The sequence below is a fragment of the Salmo salar genome, chromosome ssa10 (genome assembly GCF_905237065.1).
Source record: "Salmo salar chromosome ssa10, Ssal_v3.1, whole genome shotgun sequence".
Taxonomy (NCBI): Eukaryota; Metazoa; Chordata; class Actinopteri; order Salmoniformes; family Salmonidae; genus Salmo; species Salmo salar.
In genome coordinates, this window is record NC_059451.1 from 95023282 (window position 1) to 95047067 (window position 23786).

At 46.6% G+C, this 23786-nt stretch overlaps 1 protein-coding gene across 1 annotated transcript in view; it reads left to right on the forward strand.

The window, feature by feature from the left end:
* LOC106561234 (C-Jun-amino-terminal kinase-interacting protein 2-like) overlaps nt 1-23786 on the forward strand; it is a 154497-nt gene that overhangs the window by 120951 nt on the left and 9760 nt on the right. Inside the window, 10 exon segments of the mRNA XM_045688738.1 lie at nt 3714-3944; nt 4069-4147; nt 17541-17744; nt 18188-19043; nt 19370-19656; nt 19844-20053; nt 20146-20298; nt 20343-20511; nt 20621-20720; nt 20765-20828. Coding sequence (XP_045544694.1) covers nt 3714-3944; nt 4069-4147; nt 17541-17744; nt 18188-19043; nt 19370-19656; nt 19844-20053; nt 20146-20298; nt 20343-20511; nt 20621-20720; nt 20765-20828 — 2353 coding nt within the window.

Here is a 23786-nt window from a genome sequence, read left to right on the forward strand (position 1 = left end):
GTCCACAACAAATGTATTTTCGTTCGAAAAAGTTCATCCTTTATGTTCCATTAGCTTGTTGTTGTTAGCGCGTTCTGAAGGCTGCACCAAAAGTACCAACGTGCGCGGGGCTACTCTTTCAACAAAATGCATTTTTTTCTTATTTAGGTTCGTTCAAACATGTCAAACGTTGTATAACATAAATATTTATGGCCTTTTTCAACCAGAGCTCCAATAAGATTCGAGGAGGACGATTGCATTGTGTTTCAAAACCTTTCGAAAGGGGAGGGTAACCAGGGGCGCCGGCGTCATAATGGTGATGGCCCTCTCCGTGTGACCACGTTCCACAGCGTGTCATTCTGTCAGTTTTCACAGTAGGAGACTCAAATTACTTTGTAAAGACTGGGGACATCTAGTGGAAGCAATAGGAAGTGCTCAATTAACCATAGCTCACGGTGTGATTAATAGGCAACGTGATGAAGTTGAGTTCGCAATTCAGAATTCCACTTCCTGTTTCGATCTGTCTCGGGGTTTTGACTGCCATATGAGTTCTGTTATACTCACAGACACCATTCAAACAGTTTTAGAAACTTTAGGGTGTTTTCTATCCACAAGTATTAATTATATGCATATCCTAGCTTCTGAGTTTGAGTAGTAGGCCGTTTAAAATGGGCACAAATTCTTTTCAAAATGCGCTGTGGCGCCCCCTATCCTAGGCGACCGTCAAGAGGTTAAGAAATTAAACAACAAATATGTCATTCCTAAATAAAAATTACAATCAATAAAATTATCTTTTACAGAGGAGAAGAACTCAAAATACACTTTTATTCTCGCTTTGACTAATCCTTTAAAAACACGTCTTACATCCTGCCCATATCCTGTGTCTATTTTGTTTCCTACTCAGAAATATGTTACATCTTACAGAAGCTTGTCCCAAAATAACATTTAACAGTTTACATTTTATTTTCTGTTCTTACTATGTTGAAACCCCAAAGTAAAAACAATGTTATTGAAAATCTCCCATACAGCTGTAAACAAAGACTCCAGTATTTCAAAGATAGGCTTTATCCTCTCACACTCCATAAAACAGTGAAAAATTGTTTATCTTATGTTACAAAAAGGACATCCATCTCCAACATCTGAGTTAATAACAGATACAAAAGCATTAACTGCAATGATGCCATGCAAAACCCTCCATTGCATGTCAGCAGTGGCCTTTTGTAACGGTGGCTTGTACAGTGCTCTCCATGCTGGCTTTACCTTGTCACCAATGCCCAGTTTTACCCTCCAAGGAGTGTATTTTCTAGTCTTCAATGTATCTTTATTCAAAACCTTGACACCCCCCCTATATAAGTCTTTCCCATTCACCTCATCCAACCCCATCTCTTCTAACCCTCTCAAATCCATTAATAACGCCTTTCTTTCTGACTCTGGGATATTGGATGTAATCCCTAGTCTTGGAAATGGGACTTTTTCATCTGGTACCTTCTTCTATTAAGCATAAACTCCGACAATCCTTTATGACCTCACCCCCAAATGTTCAGCCACTCGTCCTCCATCCATTAAGGTGGGCCCAGTCATGGCCATTCACTGTTTTAGGGTGATGATTTTGCCCTTCACCAGAATCTTGGAAAAATGTGGAACAGCTGCAGTTGTACAATCCAGTCTTGCCCCATACACCAGAGGTTCCTCCAGCAGCCAATACAATGACTCCGTTGGAGTGTGTCTGGACACCTCCATTATGCTCCACACCCTAAGAAGGACACAGTAAAACGGAGGTACTCCTTCCCTAGAAATCTGTCTACTATCAACCAAGATTAAAGCCTTCTTTATACTTAATCCCCTGACCTGCTGTAATACCAGACCTGCCACCCCTCTCCAAACCACATTTTCCGGTCCATGAAGCAACCTTTGAATAAACTGAAACCGGAAAGCAGCAGCCCTTCTAGCAAGATGTACAAGACCTTGTTCCCCCTCCTCTTTTGACAAATACAAAACACTTTGTGGATCCCAATGATATTTCTCCAAAAATAAATCTATAATAATCGCCTGTATCTTAGCCAGAAGGCCAGATGGTGGCTCTAAACATGACAACCGATGCCACAGTGCAGAGGCAACCATATTGTTAACAATAATGGTATGCCCCCTGTATGACATACGAGATAACAACCAACGCCATCTCCTCATCCTCCCTTACACCATTTCAAGCACCACATTCCAATTTTTTTCCATTCTCCCCTCATCCCATAGGTACACTCCAAGATACTTAACACCCCCCCCCCCCTACACCATTCCAGCCCCCCTGGCAAAGCCATGATCCCTCCAGACCATTTTCCAATCTGTAAATCATAACTTTTTTTTCCCAATGAGACTCAAACTATCCACCTCTGCTTGATTTTTCACTAAAATAACAGCATAGGCTGAGAGACGAATAAGAGGAATATCCTCTGAAAGGTACACCCCTTCATTGCGATTTCTAATGCTATTTAGTAGTGGCTCTATAGCGATGGCTTATAACATTCCTGACAAAGAACACCCCTGCCTAATACCTCTTCACACTCTTCTGTTGTCAAAAGAGGAACGGAAATGTCAGGGTGAACATAAGACCTGACGAACCCGCCACATATGTTGACTCTGTATGTCGGAGTTGAAGTTCCAGAGCTTACAGGTGTGCCTGGCATGGATTGTGACTCCATCTCAATCCTCGCCCTTTTCATCGCGTGAGTGAGTCAATGATTCCAATGATTCGTCTGACAAACAAAGAACTTTGCGTCCTGCAGGCATGGATCAAACTTTGCGTCCCCCAGGCATGGATCAAAGCTGGCAAGACATTCAATAACGTCATTTTCACAGACAAATCAACCGTGGCCCTTGAGCAATTTCATCAAAATTGCTATAGAAAAAAAGGAAGAAGTTCAAGAAGATAAACGAAAACATAAAGATGTTGATGCAGAAATGCTGTTTTGAGTTATAAATGTAACACTTTAGAGTACCTAAGCATCGAATACATTGCAAGTTGAGGGATTTTTCACAACAGTAGCTGGGCTATAAAAAGTATATTGTCCTGCTAATAGGAAACATTTGCATGATGGGCTACAATCTTTATTGTAACCACAATATCACACATGATTTGTATCTACCTTTCCAATTACTTTTAGAGTTTGAGATTTACAAATGTGCGCCTTTAATAAATAGTACGCGCAAAACACCAGTCTCAACGTCAACAGTGAAGAGGCGAGTTGCAAAGAAAAAGCCATATCTCTGTCCAGTATCTGTGTTCTTTTGCCCATCTTAATCTTTTCTTTTTATTGGCCAGTCTGAGATATGGCTTTTTATTTGCAACTCTGCCTAGAAGACCAGCATCCCGGAGTCGCCTCTTCACTGTTGATTGCATTGTTTTGATGTGTGTTTGAACGCTGATACGTATACTGCAGTGCATGATTACAGAATGTTTTGTTATATTCTTCTTGTAGGCTGCTATGGGTTTAACTGTCCCACACCTTTCTCTGAAAATGATTGCAAGGTGACTCTGGGGTTGTTGCTTTTGTTCATACTAGCATTTGAAAATTGCTGATAGAATCACATTTCAGCGGCTGACAGTGTAAAAATATTATTAAAGCAATCTCTTCCTTAGTCATTCAATGTCTCTCCCCCTCCCCTTTTTATTCTCTCCCTCTCTCTCTCTCTTTCTCTCTCTCTCTCGCTCTCTCTCTATCTGTCTACCTCTCTTTCAGGACTGTCTGATTCTGGAGAAGAGCGATATGCACCACCCGGTCTGCTCCTTCCAGGACGACTTCCAGGAGTTTGAGATGATCGATGACGAGGATGAGGAGGATGAGGAAGATGAAGACGAGGTGGACCCTGATGCTCCTCCCTCCCCCACCGCTTCCCCTCCTTCTTCCCCCACCCTTGGCACGCTGAAGAGCCGGCCCACCACCCTCAACCTCACCACCACTGTCTCACAGGTACACATGCATGCACACACTCAACCTCCAACCTTATCACATTTAAAACCAGACTTTGCTTTCTGCTCTCCTCTGATTTGGGAAATTATGCTGACCTCTCTCTCTTTTTCTCTCTCTCTCTCAGGACTCACTGAACAACAACAGCAGTCTTTCTCCAAAGAAGGGCAGCTGGCAGGACTCTCTACGCAACCCTACCTCACAGGGTGAGTACTATGTTGTCATACTGTTACCACTACCCCCTACTCATTACTTATCCAATACTAATCCACTGCCAACACCTAGCAGCTTATTTCCTCTAAATGTCCTCCAAATGTCCAAGTATTTAAAAAAATAAATGTATACTTTTTTTAATTTTCTTGTTTTGGAGGCTACATGCACAATACACAAATTCATATAATTTAATTGTTTTTTTTTGGCCCTTTGTCCCGCGTCCTGCAACCAAACAATCATGCCCGCATTTTATCAATATATTTAAACACCAGTAATAAAAAATAAAAAAGTTTGATTTGTTGTATTTTTCAGTCAGACATTCCGACCTGTCTCTTACAGTCACGTTGCGCTTATGAAATATATATATCATAAGGATGTGGTACTGGTGATGTTAAACACTCCAATTGTTGTTGAGATCTGATATTCTGCGCAGCGCAAGATGAGACTTAGGCCAATGTCATAAGCCTATCGTCAACCAATCACATTTCTCAAATCCTTTCGGGCTACATTCCAGCTAAACTTAGAGAGGACAGTTAGCCTTAACTACTTTTAAAAAGTGTGTTTCTGACAAGGTCATTTCGTCAAACTTGTGAGGCTATACATGGCTATATTTGCTTCTACTTTACTCAAACCCATTTTAAAAGCCTCCCTTCCTAACTGTTTTAAATTTCCTGAGACCAACCAGAAATGTTCCTTGGCCAAATATTCCCAGATTTTCATAAAACATGTGGTCTCTCGTTTATGCATCACCAAATTTTGTGCGAGGCAAAAGAGTAGGCTAAGTGTGCTTCAATGAGCTTGTTCGGTGCAGCGGGTGCATTGCTCTGACACTTCTCATAATGGTGCTCCTTTAGTAAAATTAGATCAAAGCTGAATCAATGTCTTGGAAGATCACATAATTATTCATTAGTATTCTACATAACAGAACCAAATATAATAGCTTAGTATAATGTTACTGTTACACCAAAAACTCCACCTTAGTCATTTCTTATGACATTTTAGGATGGTTAGCTGAATGGTCCAAGGTTTTTTATCATGCAAGCAAAACTCAGCAGCGTTCTCTACTAGGCAGAATTTACTTAGATTGAAACAAAATACAGGAAGGCTATATAGTTCGTTAACACCATCTGCTCTAATTTGCTTACGAAAAAGTAATTGAAGAAGATTTAAATGCATATTCCTATGAAACTGATTGAGAACAAATTATTGGCATGCAGATGCAGTTTGGACGTATCACCGGTAAAACGTGAAGAATTACAATTCACAATTGACAGTGATGATGGCCTATTATGAAATGAGTTATACTTGGTGTTTAAGGGTATTAAAAATATTTAAAAAAATTGAGACATTGTCACATTCCTCTTCGTCAGAAGATATGTTGAAATCGCTGTTGGACAAAGTGGACCAATATGCAGCGGATTGCGTGCTCATCATCTTTTATTTTAAATGAGAACACGAGGGAAAAAACAATAAACAAAACTCACGACAGGAACAGTGTAGCAGGCTAAACAAAAGCAGTGCTAACATACAACTACCCACAAGTGACAAACAAAACACACACCTACTTATAGGACTCCCAATCAGAGGCAACTAGAAACACCTGCCTCCAATTGAGAGTCCAGCAACCAAACCTGCACATAGAAAACGTAATCTAGAACCTACTCATACTAAAACATACACCACAAAACCCCGGAACACATAAATAACACACCCCTCTAAGCTATACACAACCCCCCCCACCATACAAAACAAACATACCTCTGCCACGCCCTGACCAAATAATACAAATAATCCTCTGTACTGGTCAGGACGTCACAGACATTGTGTGGGTGCACTGTATGCATATTCTATAATTAAACAAGAAGGCACGAGGGGGTGTGGTATATGGCCAATATACCACGGCTTAGGGCTGTTCTTACGCACGACGCATCGCAGAGTGCCTGGACACATCCCTTAGCCATAGTATATTGTCCATATACCACAAACTCCTGAGGTGCCTTATTGCTATTATAAACTGGTTACCAAACGTAATTAGAGCAGTAAAAATTTATATTTTGTCATACCCAAGGTATACCATGACTGTCAGCCAATCAGCATTCAGGGGTCAAACTTCCCAGTTTATTATGATATATATGTGGAATTCCTAGTCTCTGGCAGCGTTTGGCAACGCAGAGTTCATCTCAGTCTATCCTGCCCTTCACTCCCTTGACTTTTTGGCCCTGACGGAGATGGATCAACCCAGACAACACTGCTACTCTACCTGCTCTTCTATCATAGTTCGAGGGCATCTCGTCGTTGCGGTGGTGGCACAGGGCTACTCATTTCTCCTAACTAGAGATTTTCTATTTTCTCCCTCACTCACCTGTCCATCACCTAATTTGAATGCCATGCTGTCACTGTCACTTGTCCACTCAAACTTAACATTGTTGTCATCTATCGCCCACCAGGTGCCCTTAGATAGTTCCTCAATGAGCTTGACACCTTGATAAGCTCATTTCCTGACGATGGCTCACCACTCTTCGTACTGAACGACTTCAACCTCCCGACATCTGCCTTTGATTAATTACTTTCCAACAATTTCTTTCCCCTCCTTTCTCACCCTTTCCCAATCCAACTCACAAGTCAGGCAGTACGCTTGACCTCATCTTTACTAGAGGCTGTTTGCCTACTAACACAGTGTCCAAAGAAGGACCAGAGTTATACAGAATGGTGTCGTCTGCGTAGAGGTGGATCAGAGAATCACCAGCAGCAAGAGCGACATCATTGTTGTATACAGAGAAGAGAGTCGGCCCGAGAATTGAACCCTGTGGCACCCCCATAGAGACTGCCAGAGGTCCAGAGAACAGGCCCTCTGATTTGACACACTGAACTCTATCAGAGAAGTAGTTGGTGAACCAGGCGAGGCAATCATTTGAGAAACCAAGGCTGTTGAGTCTGCCGATAAGAATGTGGTGATTGACAGAGTCGAAAGCCTTGGCCAGGTCGATGAATACGGCTGCACAGTAATGTCTCTTATCGATGGCGGTTATGATATCGTTTTGGACCTTGACCGTGGCTGAGGTGCACCCATGACCAGCTCTGAAACCAGATTTCATAGCGGAGAAGGTACGGTGGGATAAAAAGTGGCTTTAGCAGTGGATACAGAAGAGAAGGTAAAGAAGAGGGAAGTTTATTTTGCTCAGCTGCCCGCAGCCCTGTTCTTTAAGCTCGCAATGAGTCACTCAGCCACGGAGCAGAGAGGGAAGGGCCGAGCCGGCCAGGAGAAAAGAGTACAGGGCGAGTCATAGTATGGGGAAAGGGAGGAGAGTAAGGTCGAAGAGGTTGAATCAGGAGACAGGAGGGAGAAAGATTTAGCAGAAGAAAGAGAGGAAAGGTTAGAAGAGGAGCAAGTAGGGGGAGAGAATGATAGGATATAAGAGGAGAAAGAGAGAGGAGATGATTGCGACGGCGCATGACCATCTGGGTAGGGGCTGAGTGGCTAGGGTTGGAGGAGAGGGAGACAGAAAAGTAAACAAAGTAGTGATCAGAGACCTGGAAGGGGTTAGCCTCTTACATCTAGACGTTCCGCTAGCGGAACACCTGCTCCAATAGCCAATGATGGGCGTGGCGCGAATTACAAATTCCTCAAAAAATACAAAAACTTCAATTTTTCAAACATATGACTATTTTACACCATTTTAAAGACAAGACTCTCCTTTATCTAACCACATTGTCCGATTTCAAAAAGGCTTTACAACGAAAGCAAAACATTAGATTACCCAGCCAGAAATAATCAGACACCCATTTTTCAAGCTAGCATATAATGTCACATAAATCCAAACCACAGCTAAATGCAGCACTAACCTTTGATGATCTTCATCAGATGACACCCCTAGGACATTATGTTATACAATAAATGCATGTTTTGTTCAATCAAGTTCATATTTATATCAAAAAACAGCTTTTTACATTAGCATGTGACGTTCAGAACTAGCATACCCCCCGAAAACTTCCGGTGAATTTACTAAATTACTCACGATAAACGTTCACAAAAAACACAACAATTATTTTAAGAATTATAGATACAGAACTCCTCTATGCACTCGCTATGTCCGATTTTAAAATAGCTTTTCGGTGAAAGCACATTTTGCAATATTCTCAGTAGATAGCCCGGCATCACAAGGCTAGCTATTTAGAATCCCAGCAAGTTTAGCACTCACCAAAGTCAGATTTACTATAAGAAAATTTTTATTACCTTTGGTGTTCTTCGTCAGAATGCACTCCCAGGACTTCTACTTCAATAACAAATGTTGGTTTGGTCCCAAATAATCCATTGTTATATCCAAATAGCGGCGTTTTGTTCGTGCGTTCAAGACACTATCCGAATGGTCAAGAAGGGTGACGAGCATGACGCATTTCGTGACCAAAAATGTCTAAATATTCCATTACCGTACTTCGAAGCATGTCAACCGCTGTTTAAAATCAATTTTTATGCCATTTTCTCGTAACAAAGCGATAATATTCCGACCGGGAATCTGCGTTTAGGTAAAAAGACGAAAGAAAATAAAGCATGGGGTCGACTCGTGCACGCGCCTAAGCCCATTGTCCTCTGATCGGCCACTTACCAAAGGCGATAATGTGTTTCAGCCAGAGGCTGCCTCGATATCATTCAGCTTTTTCCCGGGTTCTGAGAGCCTATGGGAGCCGTAGGAAGTGTCACGTTACAGCAAAGATCCTCAGTCTTCAATAAAAAGAGCCAAGATGAACAAGAACTTGTCAGACAGGTCACTTCCTGTATGGAATCTTCTCAGGTTTTTGCCTGCCATATGAGTTCTGTTATACTCACAGACACCATTCAAACAGTTTTAGAAACGTTAGGGTGTTTTCTATCCAAAGGCAATAATTGTATGCATATTCTAGTTTCTGGGCAGGAGTAATAATCAGATTAAATCGGGTACGTTTTTTATCCGGCCGTGAAAATACTGCCCCTTAGCCATAACAGGTTAACTAACCTCCAGACGAGCTTCAATGCCATACAACTCCCCTTCTGTGGCCTCCAACTGCTCTTAAATGCAAGTAAATCTAAATGCATGCTCTTCAACCGATCGCTGCCCGCACCTGTCCGCCCGTCCAGCATCACTACTCTGGACGGTTCTGACTTAGACTATGTGGACAACTACAAATACCTAGGTCACTGGTCACCATAGCAGCACCCACCCGTAGCATGCGCTCCAGCAGGTATATCTCACTAGTCAACCCCAAAGCCAATTCTTCCTTTGGCCGCATTTCCTTCCAGTTCTCTGCTGCCAATGACTGGAACGAACTTCAAAAATCACTGAAGCAGGTGACTCATATCTCCCTCACTAGCTTTAAGCACCAGCTGTCAGAGCAGCTCACAGATCACTGCACATGTACATAGCCCATCTGTAAATAGCCCATCCAACTACCTCATCCCCATACTGTATTTATTTATTTATCTTGCTCCTTTGCACCCCAGTATCTCTACTTGCACATTCAACTTCTGCACATCTACCATTCCAGTGTTTAATTGCTATATTGTAATTACTTCGCCACCATGGCCTATTTATTGCCTTACCTCCCTTATCCTACTTCATTTGGACATGCTGTATATAGACTTTTTCTACTGTATTATTGACTGTATGTTTGTTTATTCCATGTGTAACTCTGTGTTGTTGTATGTGTCGAACTGCTTTGCTTTATCTTGGCCAGGTCACAGTTATAATTGAGAACTTGCCTACCTGGTTAAATAAAGGTGAAATAAAAAAAAGAAAATATCACTACATTTAAAGCTTCAGGCTCTGACTCTAGGAAAGTTTTTTCCAACTTTTCCTCCCTTCTTAATCCTCCATCCTTCCTCCTCCCTCTCTGCAGACGACTATCAACCACTTTGAAAAGAAGGTTGACACTGTCCCACTTGTTGTCCCGCATTTGGGTATTTTAAATGTGGTCACCCTAACCCCACCGGTACCCCATGGGCCTAAAATAGCTACATATATACAGTACCAGTCAAATGTTTGGACACACCTACTCATTCAACGTTTTTCTTTATTTTTACTATTTTCTACATTGTTTCATGACGCATCAGTGACATGGCAGGAGATGTTTTGAAACAATTACTGCTTCGCATACAAGCCAGTGAATTCTATGCGTTACAGCTGGATGAATCAACTGACATGGCGGGCCTGGCACAGCTCCTGGTATATGTCCGTTACGTTTATGGGGGTCAATTAAGGAAGACCTCCTCTTCTGCCAAGCACTGGAAACCAGGACAAAATTAGAGGATATTTTTTAAGTACCGGACAGCTTTGTGACATCAAACGGACTTTGGTGGTCAAGATGTGTTGGTATCTGTACTGATGGCGCAAAAGTCATGACAGGGAGACATAGTGGAGTGGTAACGCACGTGCAAGCAGTTGTTCCCGACGCCACTTGGGTTCACTTCAGAATCCACCGAGAGGCTCTTGCTGCCAAGGGAATGCCTGACAGCTTGAAAGACGATTTGGACACTACAGTGAAAATGTTTAACTTTGTTAAAGCAAGGCCCCTGAACTCTTGTGTATTTTCTGCATTATGGGCAGTGACCATGTGATGCTTTTACAACATACAGAAGTGTGCTGGTTATCAAGGGGCAAGGTATCGACATGTTTTTTTAAATTGAGAGACGAGCTTAAAGTTTACTTTACTGACCGTAATTTTCACTTGTCTGACCGCTTGCATGATGATGAGTTTCTCACACAACTGGCCTATCTGGGTGATGTTTTTTCTCATCTGAATGATCTGAATCTAGGATTACAGGGACTCTCCGCAACTATGTTTAATGTGCGGGACAAAATTGAGGCTATGAATAAGAAGTTAGAGCTCTTTTTCAGTCTGCGTTAACAAGGACACCACACAGGTCTTTCCATCATTGTATGATTTTTTTGTGTGCAAATGAACTCAAGCGTACGGACAATGTCAAATGTGATATAGCGAAGCACCTGAGTGAGCTGGGTGCGCAATTACGCAGGTACTTTCCCGAAACGGAAGACACAAACAACCGGATTCGTTATCCCTTTCATGCTCTGCCTCCTGTCCACTTACCGATATCTGAACAAGAGAGCCTCATCGAAATTGCAACAAGCGGTTCTGTGAAAATGTAATTTAATCAGAAGCCACTGCCAGATTTCTGGATAGGGCTGTGCTCAGATTTTCTTGCCGTGGCAAATTGTGCTGTTAAGACACTGATGCCCTTTGCAACCACGTACCTACATGTAACGGCTGTCTTCGTCGTCAGATGAAACAGATAAGTCATCGTCCGAAAAGGTGGACCAATACGCAGCGGAGTGAGTGTTCATATTCAATATTTAATTAATAGAAACACTTTAAACAAAACACGAAAATGAACGACAGCCTACAGTTCTGCTAGGTACAAAACTAAATAGAAACAATTACCCACAAAACCCAAAGGAAAAACATGCTCCTTATGTGTGACTCCCAATCAGCAGCAACGAGCTTCAGCTGTGCCTGATTGGGAGCCACACACGGCCCAAAACAAAGAAATACCAAAACATAGAAAAAGGAACATAGAACACCCACCCAATGTAACACCCTGGCCTAACCAAAATAAAGAACAAAAAACCCCTCTCTATGGCCAGGGCGTTACAGTACCCCCCCCCCAAAGGTGCGGACTCCGGCCGCAAAACCTGACTCTGAAGGGGAGGGTCCGGGTGGGCCTTCTTACGGCGGCGGCTCAGGTGCGGGACGTGGACTCTGCTCCACCCTTGACGTCGCCCTCTTAGGTGGCGCACCTGGCCGCGCCGAAGGTCTGGTGGGCGACGCTGACTGCACCCGGCTGGCGACCGGCGATGGTTGCGCCCGGCTGGCGGGCGACCCTGGTTGCGCCCGGCTGGCGACCGGCGATGGTTGCGCCCGGCTGGCGGGCGACCCTGGCTGCGCCCGGCTGGCGGGCGTCCCTGGCTGCGCCCGGCTGGCGGGCGTCCCTGGCTGCGCCCGGCTGGCGGGCGGCGATGGTTGCGCCCGGCTGGCGGGCGACCCTGGCTGCGCCCGGCTGGCGGGCGTCCCTGGCAGCGCCCGGCTGGCGGGCGTCCCTGGCGGCTCCGACGGCACTGACCCAGGATTCACCAGGCTGGGGAGACATGAGGGATGCCTGGCCCTGGGCACAGGCCTCACCGGGCTGGCGGGCGTCCCTGGCCACTCTGGCAGTTCAGGGCAGTCTGGCCACTCTGGCAGTTCAGCGCAGTCTGGCCACTCCGGCAGTTCAGCGCAGTCTGGCCACTCTGGCAGTTCAGCGCAGTCTGGCCACTCCGGCAGTTCAGCGCAGTCTGGCCTCTCTGGCGACTGTTGACTGGTGGGCAGCTCTGACGACTGTTGACTGGCGGGCAGCTCTGACGACTGTTGACTGGCGGGCAGCTCTGACGACTGTTGACTGGCGGGCAGCTCTGACGACTGTTGACTGGCGGGCAGCTCTGACGACTGTTGACTGGCGGGCAGCTCTGGCGACTGTTGACTGGTGAGACCCACTGGAGGCCTAGTCCTGGGAGGTGGCACAGGATGGACCAGGATGGGGAGACCCACTGGAGGCCTGGTCCTGGGAGGTGGCACAGGATGGACCAGGATGGGGAGACCCACTGGAGGCCTGGTCCTGGGAGGTGGCACAGGATGGACCAGGATGGGGAGACCCACTGGAGGCCTGGTCCGAGGAGGAGGCACAGGATAAACCGGGCTGTGGGGGAGCACTGGAGTTCTGGTACGGACACTCTTTACCCACACTCCAGGCTGAATGCCCACTTTGGCCTGGCACGGGGCGGAGAGCAGGCATTGGGCGAACTGGACCCTCCCAGCGCTCTGGAGACACAGTGCGCAACGCCAGCGCAGGATAACCTGGACCGAGGAGGCGCACTGGAGACCAGATGCGCTGAGCTGGCACCATCCGCCCTGGCTCGATGCCTGCACTCGCATGGCACTTGCGGGGGGCTGGTATGTAGCGCACCGGGCTTTGAACGCGCACTGGGGACACCGTGCGCTCCACAGCATAACATGGTGTCTTACCAGTACCACGCTGCTTCCGGTAAGCACGGGGAGTTGGCTTAGGTCTACCACCTGACTCCGCCAATCTCCCCGTGTGCCCCCCCCCAAAAAAATTGTGGGGCTGCCTCCCGTGTCCGTTGCGCTCCCTCTCCTCATACCAGCGCCTCTCAGCACTCGCCGCCTCGATCTCCCACTGCAGGCGGCGATAATCCCCAGCTTGAGTCCATGGTCCTTTCCCGTCCAGGATTTCCTCCCAAGTCCATGACTCCAGATAGCTTTTCTCCTGGTGCCTCTCCTTGTGCTGCTCCTTCCTCTGCTGCTTGGTTCGTTGTTGGTGGGTAATTCTGTAACGGCTGTCTTCGTCGTCAGATGAAACAGATAAGTCATCGTCCGAAAAGGTGGACCAATACGCAGCGGAGTGAGTGTTCATATTCAATATTTAATTAATAGAAACACTTTAAACAAAACACGAAAATGAACGACAGCCTACAGTTCTGCTAGGTACAAAACTAAACAGAAACAATTACCCACAAAACCCAAAGGAAAAACATGCTCCTTATGTGTGACTCCCAATCAGCAGCAACGAGCTTCAGCTGTGCCTGATTGGGAGCCACACACGGCCCAAAACAAAGAAATACCAAAACATAGAAAAAAGGAACATAGAACACCCACCCAATGTAACACCCTGGCCTAACCAAAATAAAGAACAAAAACCCCTCTCTATGGCCAGGGCGTTACAGTACAGTTGAAGTCGGAAGTTTACATACACCTTTGCCAAATACATATAAACTCCGTTTTTCACAATTCCTGACATTTAATCCTAGTAAAAATTCCCTCTCTTAGGTCAGTTAGGATCACCACTTTATTTTAAGAATATGAAATGTCAGAATAATAGTAGAGAGAATGATTTATTTCAGCTTTTATTTCTTTCATCACATTCCCAGTGGGTCAGAAGTTTACATACACATAGTATTTGGTAGCATTGCCTTTAAATTGTTTAACTTGGGTCAAACGTTTCGGGTAGCCTTCCACAAGCTTCCCACAATAAGTTGGGTGAATTTTGGCCCATTCCTCCTGACAGAGCTGGTGTAACTGAGTCAGGTTTGTAGGCCTCCTTGCTCGCACACACTTTTTCAGTTCTGCCCACAAATTTTCTATAAGATTGAGGTCAGGGCTTTGTGATGGCCATTCCAATACCTTGACTTTGTTGCTCTTCAGTCATTTTGCCACAACTTTGGAAGTATGCTTGGGGTCATTGTCCATTTGGAAGACCCATTTGCGACCAAGCTTTAACTTCCTGACTGATGTCTTGAGATTTTGCTTCAATATATCCACCTAATTTTCCATCCTCATGATGCCATCTATTTTGTGAAGTGCACCAGTCCCTCCTGCAGCAAAGCACTCCCACAACATGATGCTGCCACCCCCGTGCTTCACGATTGGGATGGTGTTCTTCGGCTACAAGCCTCCGCCTTTTTCCTCCAAACATAACGATGGTCATTATGGCGAACAGTTCTATTTTTTTTTCATCACACCAGAGGACATTTCTCCAAAAAGTACAATCTTTGTCCCCATGTGCATGTCCATGTGCATGTGCAAACCGCAGTCTGGCTTTTCTATAGCGGTTTTGGAGCAGTGGCTTCTTCCTTGCTGAGCGGCCTTTCAGGTTATGTCGATATAGGACTCGTTTTACTGTGGATATAGATACTTTTGTACCTGTTTCCTCTAGCATCGTCACAAGGTCCTTTGCTGTTGTTATGGGATTGATTTGCACTTTTCGCAACAAAATACATTCATCTCTAGGAGACAACACGTCTCCTTCCTGAGCGGTATGACGGCTGCGTGGTCCCATGGTGTTTATACTTGTGTACTATTGTTTGTACAGATGAACGTGGTACCTTCATGCATTTGGAAATTGCTCCCAAGGATGAACCAGACTTGTGGAGGTCTACAATCTTTTTTCTGAGGTCTTGGCTGATTTCTTTTGATTTTCCCATGATGTCAAGCAAAGAGGCACTGCATTTGAAGGTAGGCCTTGAATTACATCCACAGTTACACCTCCAATTGACTCAAATGATGTCAATATCAGAAGCTTCTAAAGCCATGACATAATTTTCTGGAATTTTTCAAGCTGTTCAAAGGCACAGTCAAGTTATTGTATGTAAACTTCTGACCCACTGGAATTGTGATACAGTGAATTATAAGTGAAATAATCTGTCTGTAAACAATTGTTGGAAAAATTACTTGTGTCATGCACAAAGTAGATGTCATAACCGACTTGCCAAAACTATAGTTTGTTAACAAGACATTTGTGGAGTGGTTGAAAAACGAGTTTTAATGACTCCAACCTAAGTGTATGTAAACTTCCGACTTCAACTGTATGTGAGAGTGGATTCTCGACCCTCACTAGAATGAAGCTAAGTACAGGCACAGACTGTGTGTGGAAAATGATTTAAGACTGAGACTCTCTCCAATACAATCCAGCATTGCAGAGTTATGTGCATCCTTTCAAGCACACCCTTCTCATTAACCTGTGGTGAGTTATTTAACATTTTTGATGAACAAATACGTTTTTTTATGTATGATGGCTAATAAAGAGCAAAATTATTGATTATTATTATATTATTATTTGTGCCTTAGTCCTACAAGAGGTCTTTGACACATCCCATGAGTCGGGTTGTGACAAAAACACACACTCATTCTTATGTTTAATAAATGTATCGTGTAGTGTGTGTGTGGCAGGCTTACAATGATGGCAAAAACAACATTTGAGAGTGTGCTGACCCTGGTGCTAGAGGGGGTAAGCAGCTGGAGGTTGAATGTTTAAAGGGGTACGGGACTATAAAAGGTTTGGGAACCAGTGCCTAAAGGTATCAAAAAATGATGTAAAACAATTATTGGATGAAACATTGAATTTTGCATTACTGCTATTAACCAATAGAAACGCATTGAATAACAGATTCACTACTTGGAACAACAGATAGTAAAAAAAAAAATCTGAGAGATATTTGAAAGATCAGGAAACTTTCTTTTCATGTATTTATTCCCTTATTTTAGGCACTAAACTACTGTATCTACATATATACTTACATCATTTTTTTTAACTGGTACCGTGGATCTTCAGACGAGTCTCGTGAGGCTTGTGGGCATCCTGGAGAACATCATCATGTTTGTGAGAGTCTCAGCTGTCCACAGAGGGTTGCTATTCTTGTGTAGGCCAAAACGTTTGGACGCTATAGATGTTTTTGGGAGAAGAACGATTTTTGTGAGAAGACCATTTTTGGGAGAAGACCGCTCAAGCTTTGACACCATTCCACAAGCAACCAAGGCTCTCCAACATATCAAGAAAATAGAAAACTCGATAATAGTATGAAATCGATTCGAGATGTTTTCTGCCTGTTTTATTCTTATTCAAAGAGGATGAATCATGCGGGGAGGTAGATGGTAGATGTTCATGCTCTCCTGTCCTCAGTGATTCTCTCCAGTGATTCTCTCCAGTGATTCTCTCCTGTGATTCTCTCCTGTGATTCTCTCCTGTGGTTCTCTCCACAGAACAAAGGGACAGGATGTAGTTTTATAACTCAGCCCTAGCCTGGGGTTGACCAATTAGAATTCCTTGCAATAAAACTGGGCCAATGGCCAAATAACAAATATCCTATTTCAGGTTGGACCAATGAGAACGTGCCACACGTTCAGGACTGACATTCCAACAGATGTTGAACTGAAAACCAACTATTTCCATTGATAATTCCCTATTGACCGTTAGTACTCTATTGACTTTTAGTGCTTTTGACCTCTTGTCCTCTGCGTTGTGTATTTATCTTCGTAATATTCTTACGTGATAATCAGAGAGTATATGTTGGAGAACCTTGATTGCGTTTGGATTGTAGTTGGTCTTTTAGATTTGTCCCGCATGTCCAGAATGGTGTTCATGTCTGTCCCAATAACAAGTTGGAATTCAGTTAATTTAGCTTGCGTAGCTGGGATCTCACCTGTTTTAGCAGTTCGGTTACTCAGGTCTGGGTAGATGCTGATCCTCTTCCCTGCATTGGGTCAGATCCCTGGATTCCGCTGCAAGGTCAACAAATTGCTGCTTACTTCAAAGCTGTGGATCGGTGCAATCATACAGCGAGCTGTTGCGGAGTTGACCCATGTGGTGCGCAATGTTAATCAGCGGCATGGGACCCACCTTTCCTGCCAGAACAGTTCATAGAAAAGATTGCTTATGAAGGAATGCCCTAGCTTTCTAAGGAAACGTTTTTCTACAAATGTTTGTATGATCATTTATCTACCTCTTAGTATTGTCTTTAGATGCTGTGTCTTTAAATGTTACAGAAAGCTGTTGTCCTCTGCTTGCAGGCCGTCTGTCTCCAACCCACTCTTGTCTGGAGGATGGGAGTCACGTGACGGGCCAGTGCCCCTCCCAACCAGCCCCCCAGGCCCCAGGGTCCCAGAGCAAAGGTACTCCCCCCAAACAGGCAGGGGAGGGCACCTACCCCCAGTCCCCTCGCAGGCCCCTCCTTTGCGACATGGAAGGCAACAGACGGGAGAGGCCTGAATACGGTAACAAACAAAATGGCTGCCTGTCAGAGTTCAGAGGTCATCATCCCCCATAAACATGAAGTGACGTGATGTGAAAGTGTAGTCGTCCTGTCCTCCTGTCCTCACTGGCCAGAGCTATAGATAAAGACTTTGGCAAACTCCGTTTGGGATTCTCTAAAGAATGGGCTCCATTTTGACACCAAAAGTTCCTAGTCCAATTTGTGAGAATTCATTTGTTATTGAGTGTTTGGACGCAACACAAGGATAGTTTGCATAGGTCGGTTTATCTCCTGCTCCCCTCACTGCCATCCCCACTTTGGTGACTTCTGGTTCAAATCTGCTATTGTATAATGCTTACATGATCAATTCTCATTTCTCTTTCCTTCTCATCTCCCTCACCCTCTACCATCTCTCTTTATTTATCTTCACTCTTTCTCTTCCCTTCTCTCCCCTCTCCCCAACAGGCTCCTTCGGTCAACACAAGTCTCACCCGGGCTCTGATGAGGTCATTAATTCCTCAGCTGACCCTCTGATCTTCAGAGTTCCATCCCTGGATGACCAATCCCAATGCTCTGACACTGAGGTTGACCATGACCTCAACAGCGCTGACCACAACCACAAATTTTCACGGTCCTGCACGTCCACCCAGCGACGTGCCACCGACACCTACACGGTCACCACTGAGTCAGGCCTAGACCCGGAACTGGAGAACGACCCAGACGGGACCAGCCGATGCCTGTCCTCCACTGCTCCCATCGGGGGGAACGATGGAGCTGACACCCCTCTGTCAGATGAGGAGCTGGAGAAAGATTTTGACGTAGAGTTTATGTGTAAGGAGACCTATGACATGGTGTGTAAGGAGAACCAGAGCTCAGTCTACGTTGAGTTCCCCTCCATCGAGCCCTCTGAGCTGGCTTCCTTCTCCAGCTACATGTCATCAAGCCGCTCTGATGTTCTCGACCAATCCCGAAGCACTGATCAGAGCCAGCGTCCAGGTGCAGCCAATGAGGTGGGCAATGACTCCAACTCTCCATCCTCAGACCCAGGCATTGCTGACATGAACGCCAAGCGGTGCTACACCACCTCAGACCAAGACCAGGAACTGAGCTCTCCCGGGTCAGACTCAGACATCGAAGGGGAGCTTGAGGCAGCATTCGCCTGCGGAGGACCCCTGGTCTCCAACATGATCTCCTCCATCTCAGAGACAGAGCTGGACCTGACCAGTGATGACAGTAGTAGTGGACGCTCCTCCCACCTCACCAACTCCATTGAGGAGGCCAGTTCACCCACCTCCGACCAGGAACTGGACCCGGACACCGAGTTAGAACAGGACAGTGGAATTGTGGGAATGAAGGTATCACTCCTCCTTGGCCAGCCAGACCCCATCAAAGAGGACTCACCCTTACCCTCACCACAACTTTTCTCCTCCACCCTGGCCACCCCTCCCCTGCTGACTCCCTCGTCCTACCCCCAGAGCCCTATGATGACGGCCAGGCTCTGATGGGCCTACAAAGTGTAGATGATGATGATGATAATGACTTGCCCTATGAGCACCAGGCCGACCCAGATGAGACCCTGCCCCCAGCCCAGCGCAGTGAGGACAGCATGTCCAGACAGATGGTCCTCCAGATAGAACCAGACCACAGCCTGGAGAGCTTCAAACGCTCCTTCTACCTGCCAGTAGGACCAAGACTCATACCCACCCATGCTGATGACTACGATGGGAACAGTGAGGGAGGGTCCGAGTCGGAGAGCGAGGATGAGCTGAGCGAGAATTCAGACTCACCCTGGTTGCTAAGCAACCTGGTGAACAAGATGATCTCGGAGGGGTCTTATCCAATCAGCTGTCCTGAGGACTGTTTCAAGAGGTCAGTGTCCATCTCGGACACCATCTCACCCTCCTCGGATATCGAGGCCAGACGCGTTCACCGAAGCCACGGATGAACAAATGCAGAAATCTGGGACGAAGAGATCGGAGGAGGAGGATAAAGAAGGGAGGGGCCTGAGGAAGGAAGGGAAGGAGAGAGATAAGAGGGAGAAGAGTGCAGAGCCACCCAAAGGGAATGCAGGGAAAGCAAACGAAAGATTTGGCTCCTGTCTGTACATGAACAATCCTACAGCTGACACCATCAGACCGGTGATCGTGGAGCGCTATGGCAACAGGGTATCCACAGACAACAACCACACTCAGGACTCTGAGAAAGACTTCACCAGCCCTAAATCAGGCAAAAACACCAAGAGGAAGGATGAAGAAAGGGATGATATTGTGGAACCTGATAATGATCTGATGATGCTGGAGGGGAGGAAGGAGCTGGACTCTCCCAGTCTGAGTGAGAGCGTAGCGAGTGACAAGGACGAGGGCCGCGAGATAGAGGCCAAGCCCAACGGACGCCCACGGCCTCCCTGGAACGCATCACCACAGTCAAACACAGCATGACCCTGGACATCCCCACGGCCCAGACCAACCGATGCTTCAGCCTCACCTACTCCACCGACAACGATGAGGAAGAGGAGGAGGAAGAGGAAGGAGACTGCTCCCCGTTCCTGAGCTGCCTGAGGAAGCAGTCATCCTATCGTGGCAGCAATCAATACCTGGACAGCTCCCCGCCTATCGATGAGAGCGTCCGGGACCTCCCCCTGTCAAAGCAGGACCCCCCCTGTGTGTGAGGGACCTCCCCCTGCAGGCCCTGCGGTCCAGGCCAGATGATGATGGTCTAGCGTACGACTCCATGAAGTACACTCTGGTGGTGGATGAGAACACTACACTGGAGCTGGTCAGCCTCAGGCGGTACGCACCTCACGGAAAGGGCCCACCTTCATTAAGGGTTTATGTGGACTTCATTTAAAGTACATGTAGTTGTTTAATTACTAACCTGTGTGAACCGTGTCCCTCCCAGATGTACCTCAGTGCTGAGTGATGACAGTGAGCTGTCTACACTGTGTGATGATGACCCTCTTGGGACAGGGGAGGTGGAGAACGGCCTGGGGAACGGAGGGGTGCAGACTGAACTCCTCAGCTCGTCAGAAGACTCCTCCCCGAGGCTGACATGCATTTCTCCAAGAAGTTCCTCAACGTGTTTGTCAACAGCACCTCACGATCCTCCAGTAAGTAGGAAGCACACTAACAGACTAATTAACTACAGTGCCTTTAGAAAGTATTCATACCACTTCATTCCACATGTTTTTGTGTTGCAGCCTGAATTCAAAATGGATTAAATAGGTGTTTCATTCTCACCCATCTACACACAATAACATGTTTTTAGAATTTTTTGCAAATGTATTGAAAATGAAATACAGAAATATCTCACTTACATAAGTATTCACACTCATAAGTCAATACGTGTTAGAATCACCTTTGGCAGCGATTTCAGTTGTGAGTCTTTATGGGTAAGTCTCTAAGTATTTTGCGCGACTGGATTGTACAATATTTGCACCATATTATTTTTTAAATTCTTCAAGCTCTGTCCAGTTGGTTGTTGATCATTGCTAGACAGACATTTCAAGTCTTGCCATAGATTTCCAAGCCTATTTAAGTCAAAACTTTAACTAGGCAACTCAGGGACATTCAATGACATCTTGGTGAGCAACTCCATTGTATATTTGACCTTGTGTTTTAGTTTATTGTGCTGAAAGGGGAATTCTGCTGAAAGGTGAATTTGAAGCAGATTTTCCTCTAGGATTTTGCCTGTACTTAGCTCTATTCCGTTTCTTTTTTCATCGTAAAAAAACTCCCTAGTCCTTACCAATCACAAGTATCCCATAACATGATGCAGCCACCACCATGCTAAAAAATATGAAGAGTGGTACTCAGTGATGTGTTTTGTTGGATTTACCACAAAAATAATGCTTTCAGTTCTTTCGCACATTGTTTGCAGTTATACTTTATGCCTTATTGCAAACAGGATGCATGTTTTGGAATATTTTTTATGTACAGGCTTCCTCCTTTTCACTCTGTCATTTAGGTTAGTATTGTAGAGTAATTACAATGTTGTTGATCCATCCTCAGTTTTCACCTATCACAGCCATTAAACCGTTTGCATGTCATGTCCTGACCATAGAGAGCCTGTTTTTTCTATATGTTGGTTAGGTCGGGGTGTGACTAGGGTGGGTATCTAGGTTGTTCTGTTTCTATGTTGGCCGATGTCCAGTCCAAGCATGGCGTCCAGTCCCGCTCCAAGGCGTCGTCTCTGTCCTCCCTTCTCTCCCTGCGTCTGCTTCCACGGAAGGCTTTCGTGTCCTGACATGATCTCCTCCCAAGTCCAGGATATTTTCTCCTCGATCTCCTCGTAAGTCCAGGATGCCATCTCCTCCTGGGCACGCTGCTTGGTCCTGTTGTGGTGGGATCTTCTGTCACGCTCGTCATACGAACTGGAAGCATACTCGGAACAACGTGCAGCGTGATCTGGGTTCCACATATTTTATTTAAGGAGGAGATCATGTCAGGACACAAAAGCCTTCCGTGGGAAGCAGACGCAGGGAGAGAAGGGAGGACAGAGACGACGCCAGTGTTCGCGGCCACAAGGACAGCCCAAAAGACAGCCCAAAAATATTTTTTGGGGGGGCACACGGGGTTGTCAGCGGAGTCGAGGAATGAGCCCGAGACCGTCAGGAAGTCGAAGGAGGAACTCGATGAAAGATTCCGGAGAGAGGTGGTGGCGATGAGAGTGCTGCAGCGTGGGCGTGCTGAGGAGCGTGACACCAGTCCGGTGTCATCTGCACCGGTTTCACGCATCTGGGCCTCCAGTGCGCCTCCCCAGTCCGGTACGTCCTGTGTCTCCTCCACGCACTTGCCCTGAGGTGTGTGTCACCGTTCCGGTACAATTTGTGCCGGTTCTATGCACCAGGTCTCCAGTGCGCCTCCACAGCCCAGTACGTCCTGCGCCAGCTCCCCGCACTTGCCGTGCGAAGTGTGTCATCTGTCCGGGACAATTTGTGCCGGCTCTATGCACCAGACCTCCAGTACGCCTCCACAGTCCGGTACGTCCTGTGCCTGCTCCTTGCACTCGCCCAGAAGTGCGTGTCACCAGTCCGGTGCAACCTGTGCTGGCCCCACGCATCAGGCCTCCAGTGCGGCTCCCCAGTTCGGCGACGGTTCACCGTCCAGAGCCTCCGGCGACGGTCCCCAGTCCAGAGCCTCCGGCGACAGTTCACAGTCCAGTGCTTCCGGCGACGGTTCACAGTCCAGAGCTTCTGGCGACGGTTCACAGTCCGGAACCTCCTACGACGGTCCACAGTCTGGAACCTCCTACGACGGTCCACAGTCTGGAACCTCCTACGACGGTCCACAGTCTGGAACCTCCTACGACGGTCCACAGTCCGGAACCTCCTACGACGGTCCACAGGCCGGAGCCCTCCTCTGCGCCGGTGCCCAGTCCAGGCACGGCGGCCAACTCAGCTCCATGGCCGGAGCCTTCCCCTGCGCCGATTCCCAGTCCAAGCACGGCGTCCAGTCCAGCTCCAAGGCCAGAGTCTTCTTCTGCGCCGATGTCCGGTCCAGGCACGGCGTCCAGTCCAGCTCCAAGGCCGGAGCCTTCCTCTGCACCGGTGCCCAGTCCAGGCATGGCGGCCAACTCAGCTCCATGGCCGGAGCCTTCCTCTGCGCCGAGGCCCAGTCCGGGCACGGCGTTCTACTTGGCTCCATGGCCGGACCCGTGGTCTGGGTGGGGGCAAAGTCCCGCACCAGAGCCGCCACCGATGCTGGCAGATCCACGAGCGGAGTGGGTACTTTGCCCCACACCGGAGCCACCACCGACGCTAGATGCCAACCCGGACCCTCCCCTATAGAGTCAGGTTTTGCGGCCAGAGTCCGCACCTTTGGGGGGGGTACTGTCACGCCCTGACCATAGAGAGCCTGTTTTTTCTCTATGTTGGTTAGGTCGGGTTGTGACTACGGTGGGTATCTAGGTTGTTCTGTTTTTATGTTGGCCTGGTATGGTTCCCAATCAGAGGCAGCTGTGTATAGTTGTCTCTGATTGGGGATTATATTTAGGCAGCCATTTCCCCACTGTGTTTTGTGGGATCTTGTTTCTGTGTAGTTGCCTATGAGCACTGATTGAGCTTCAC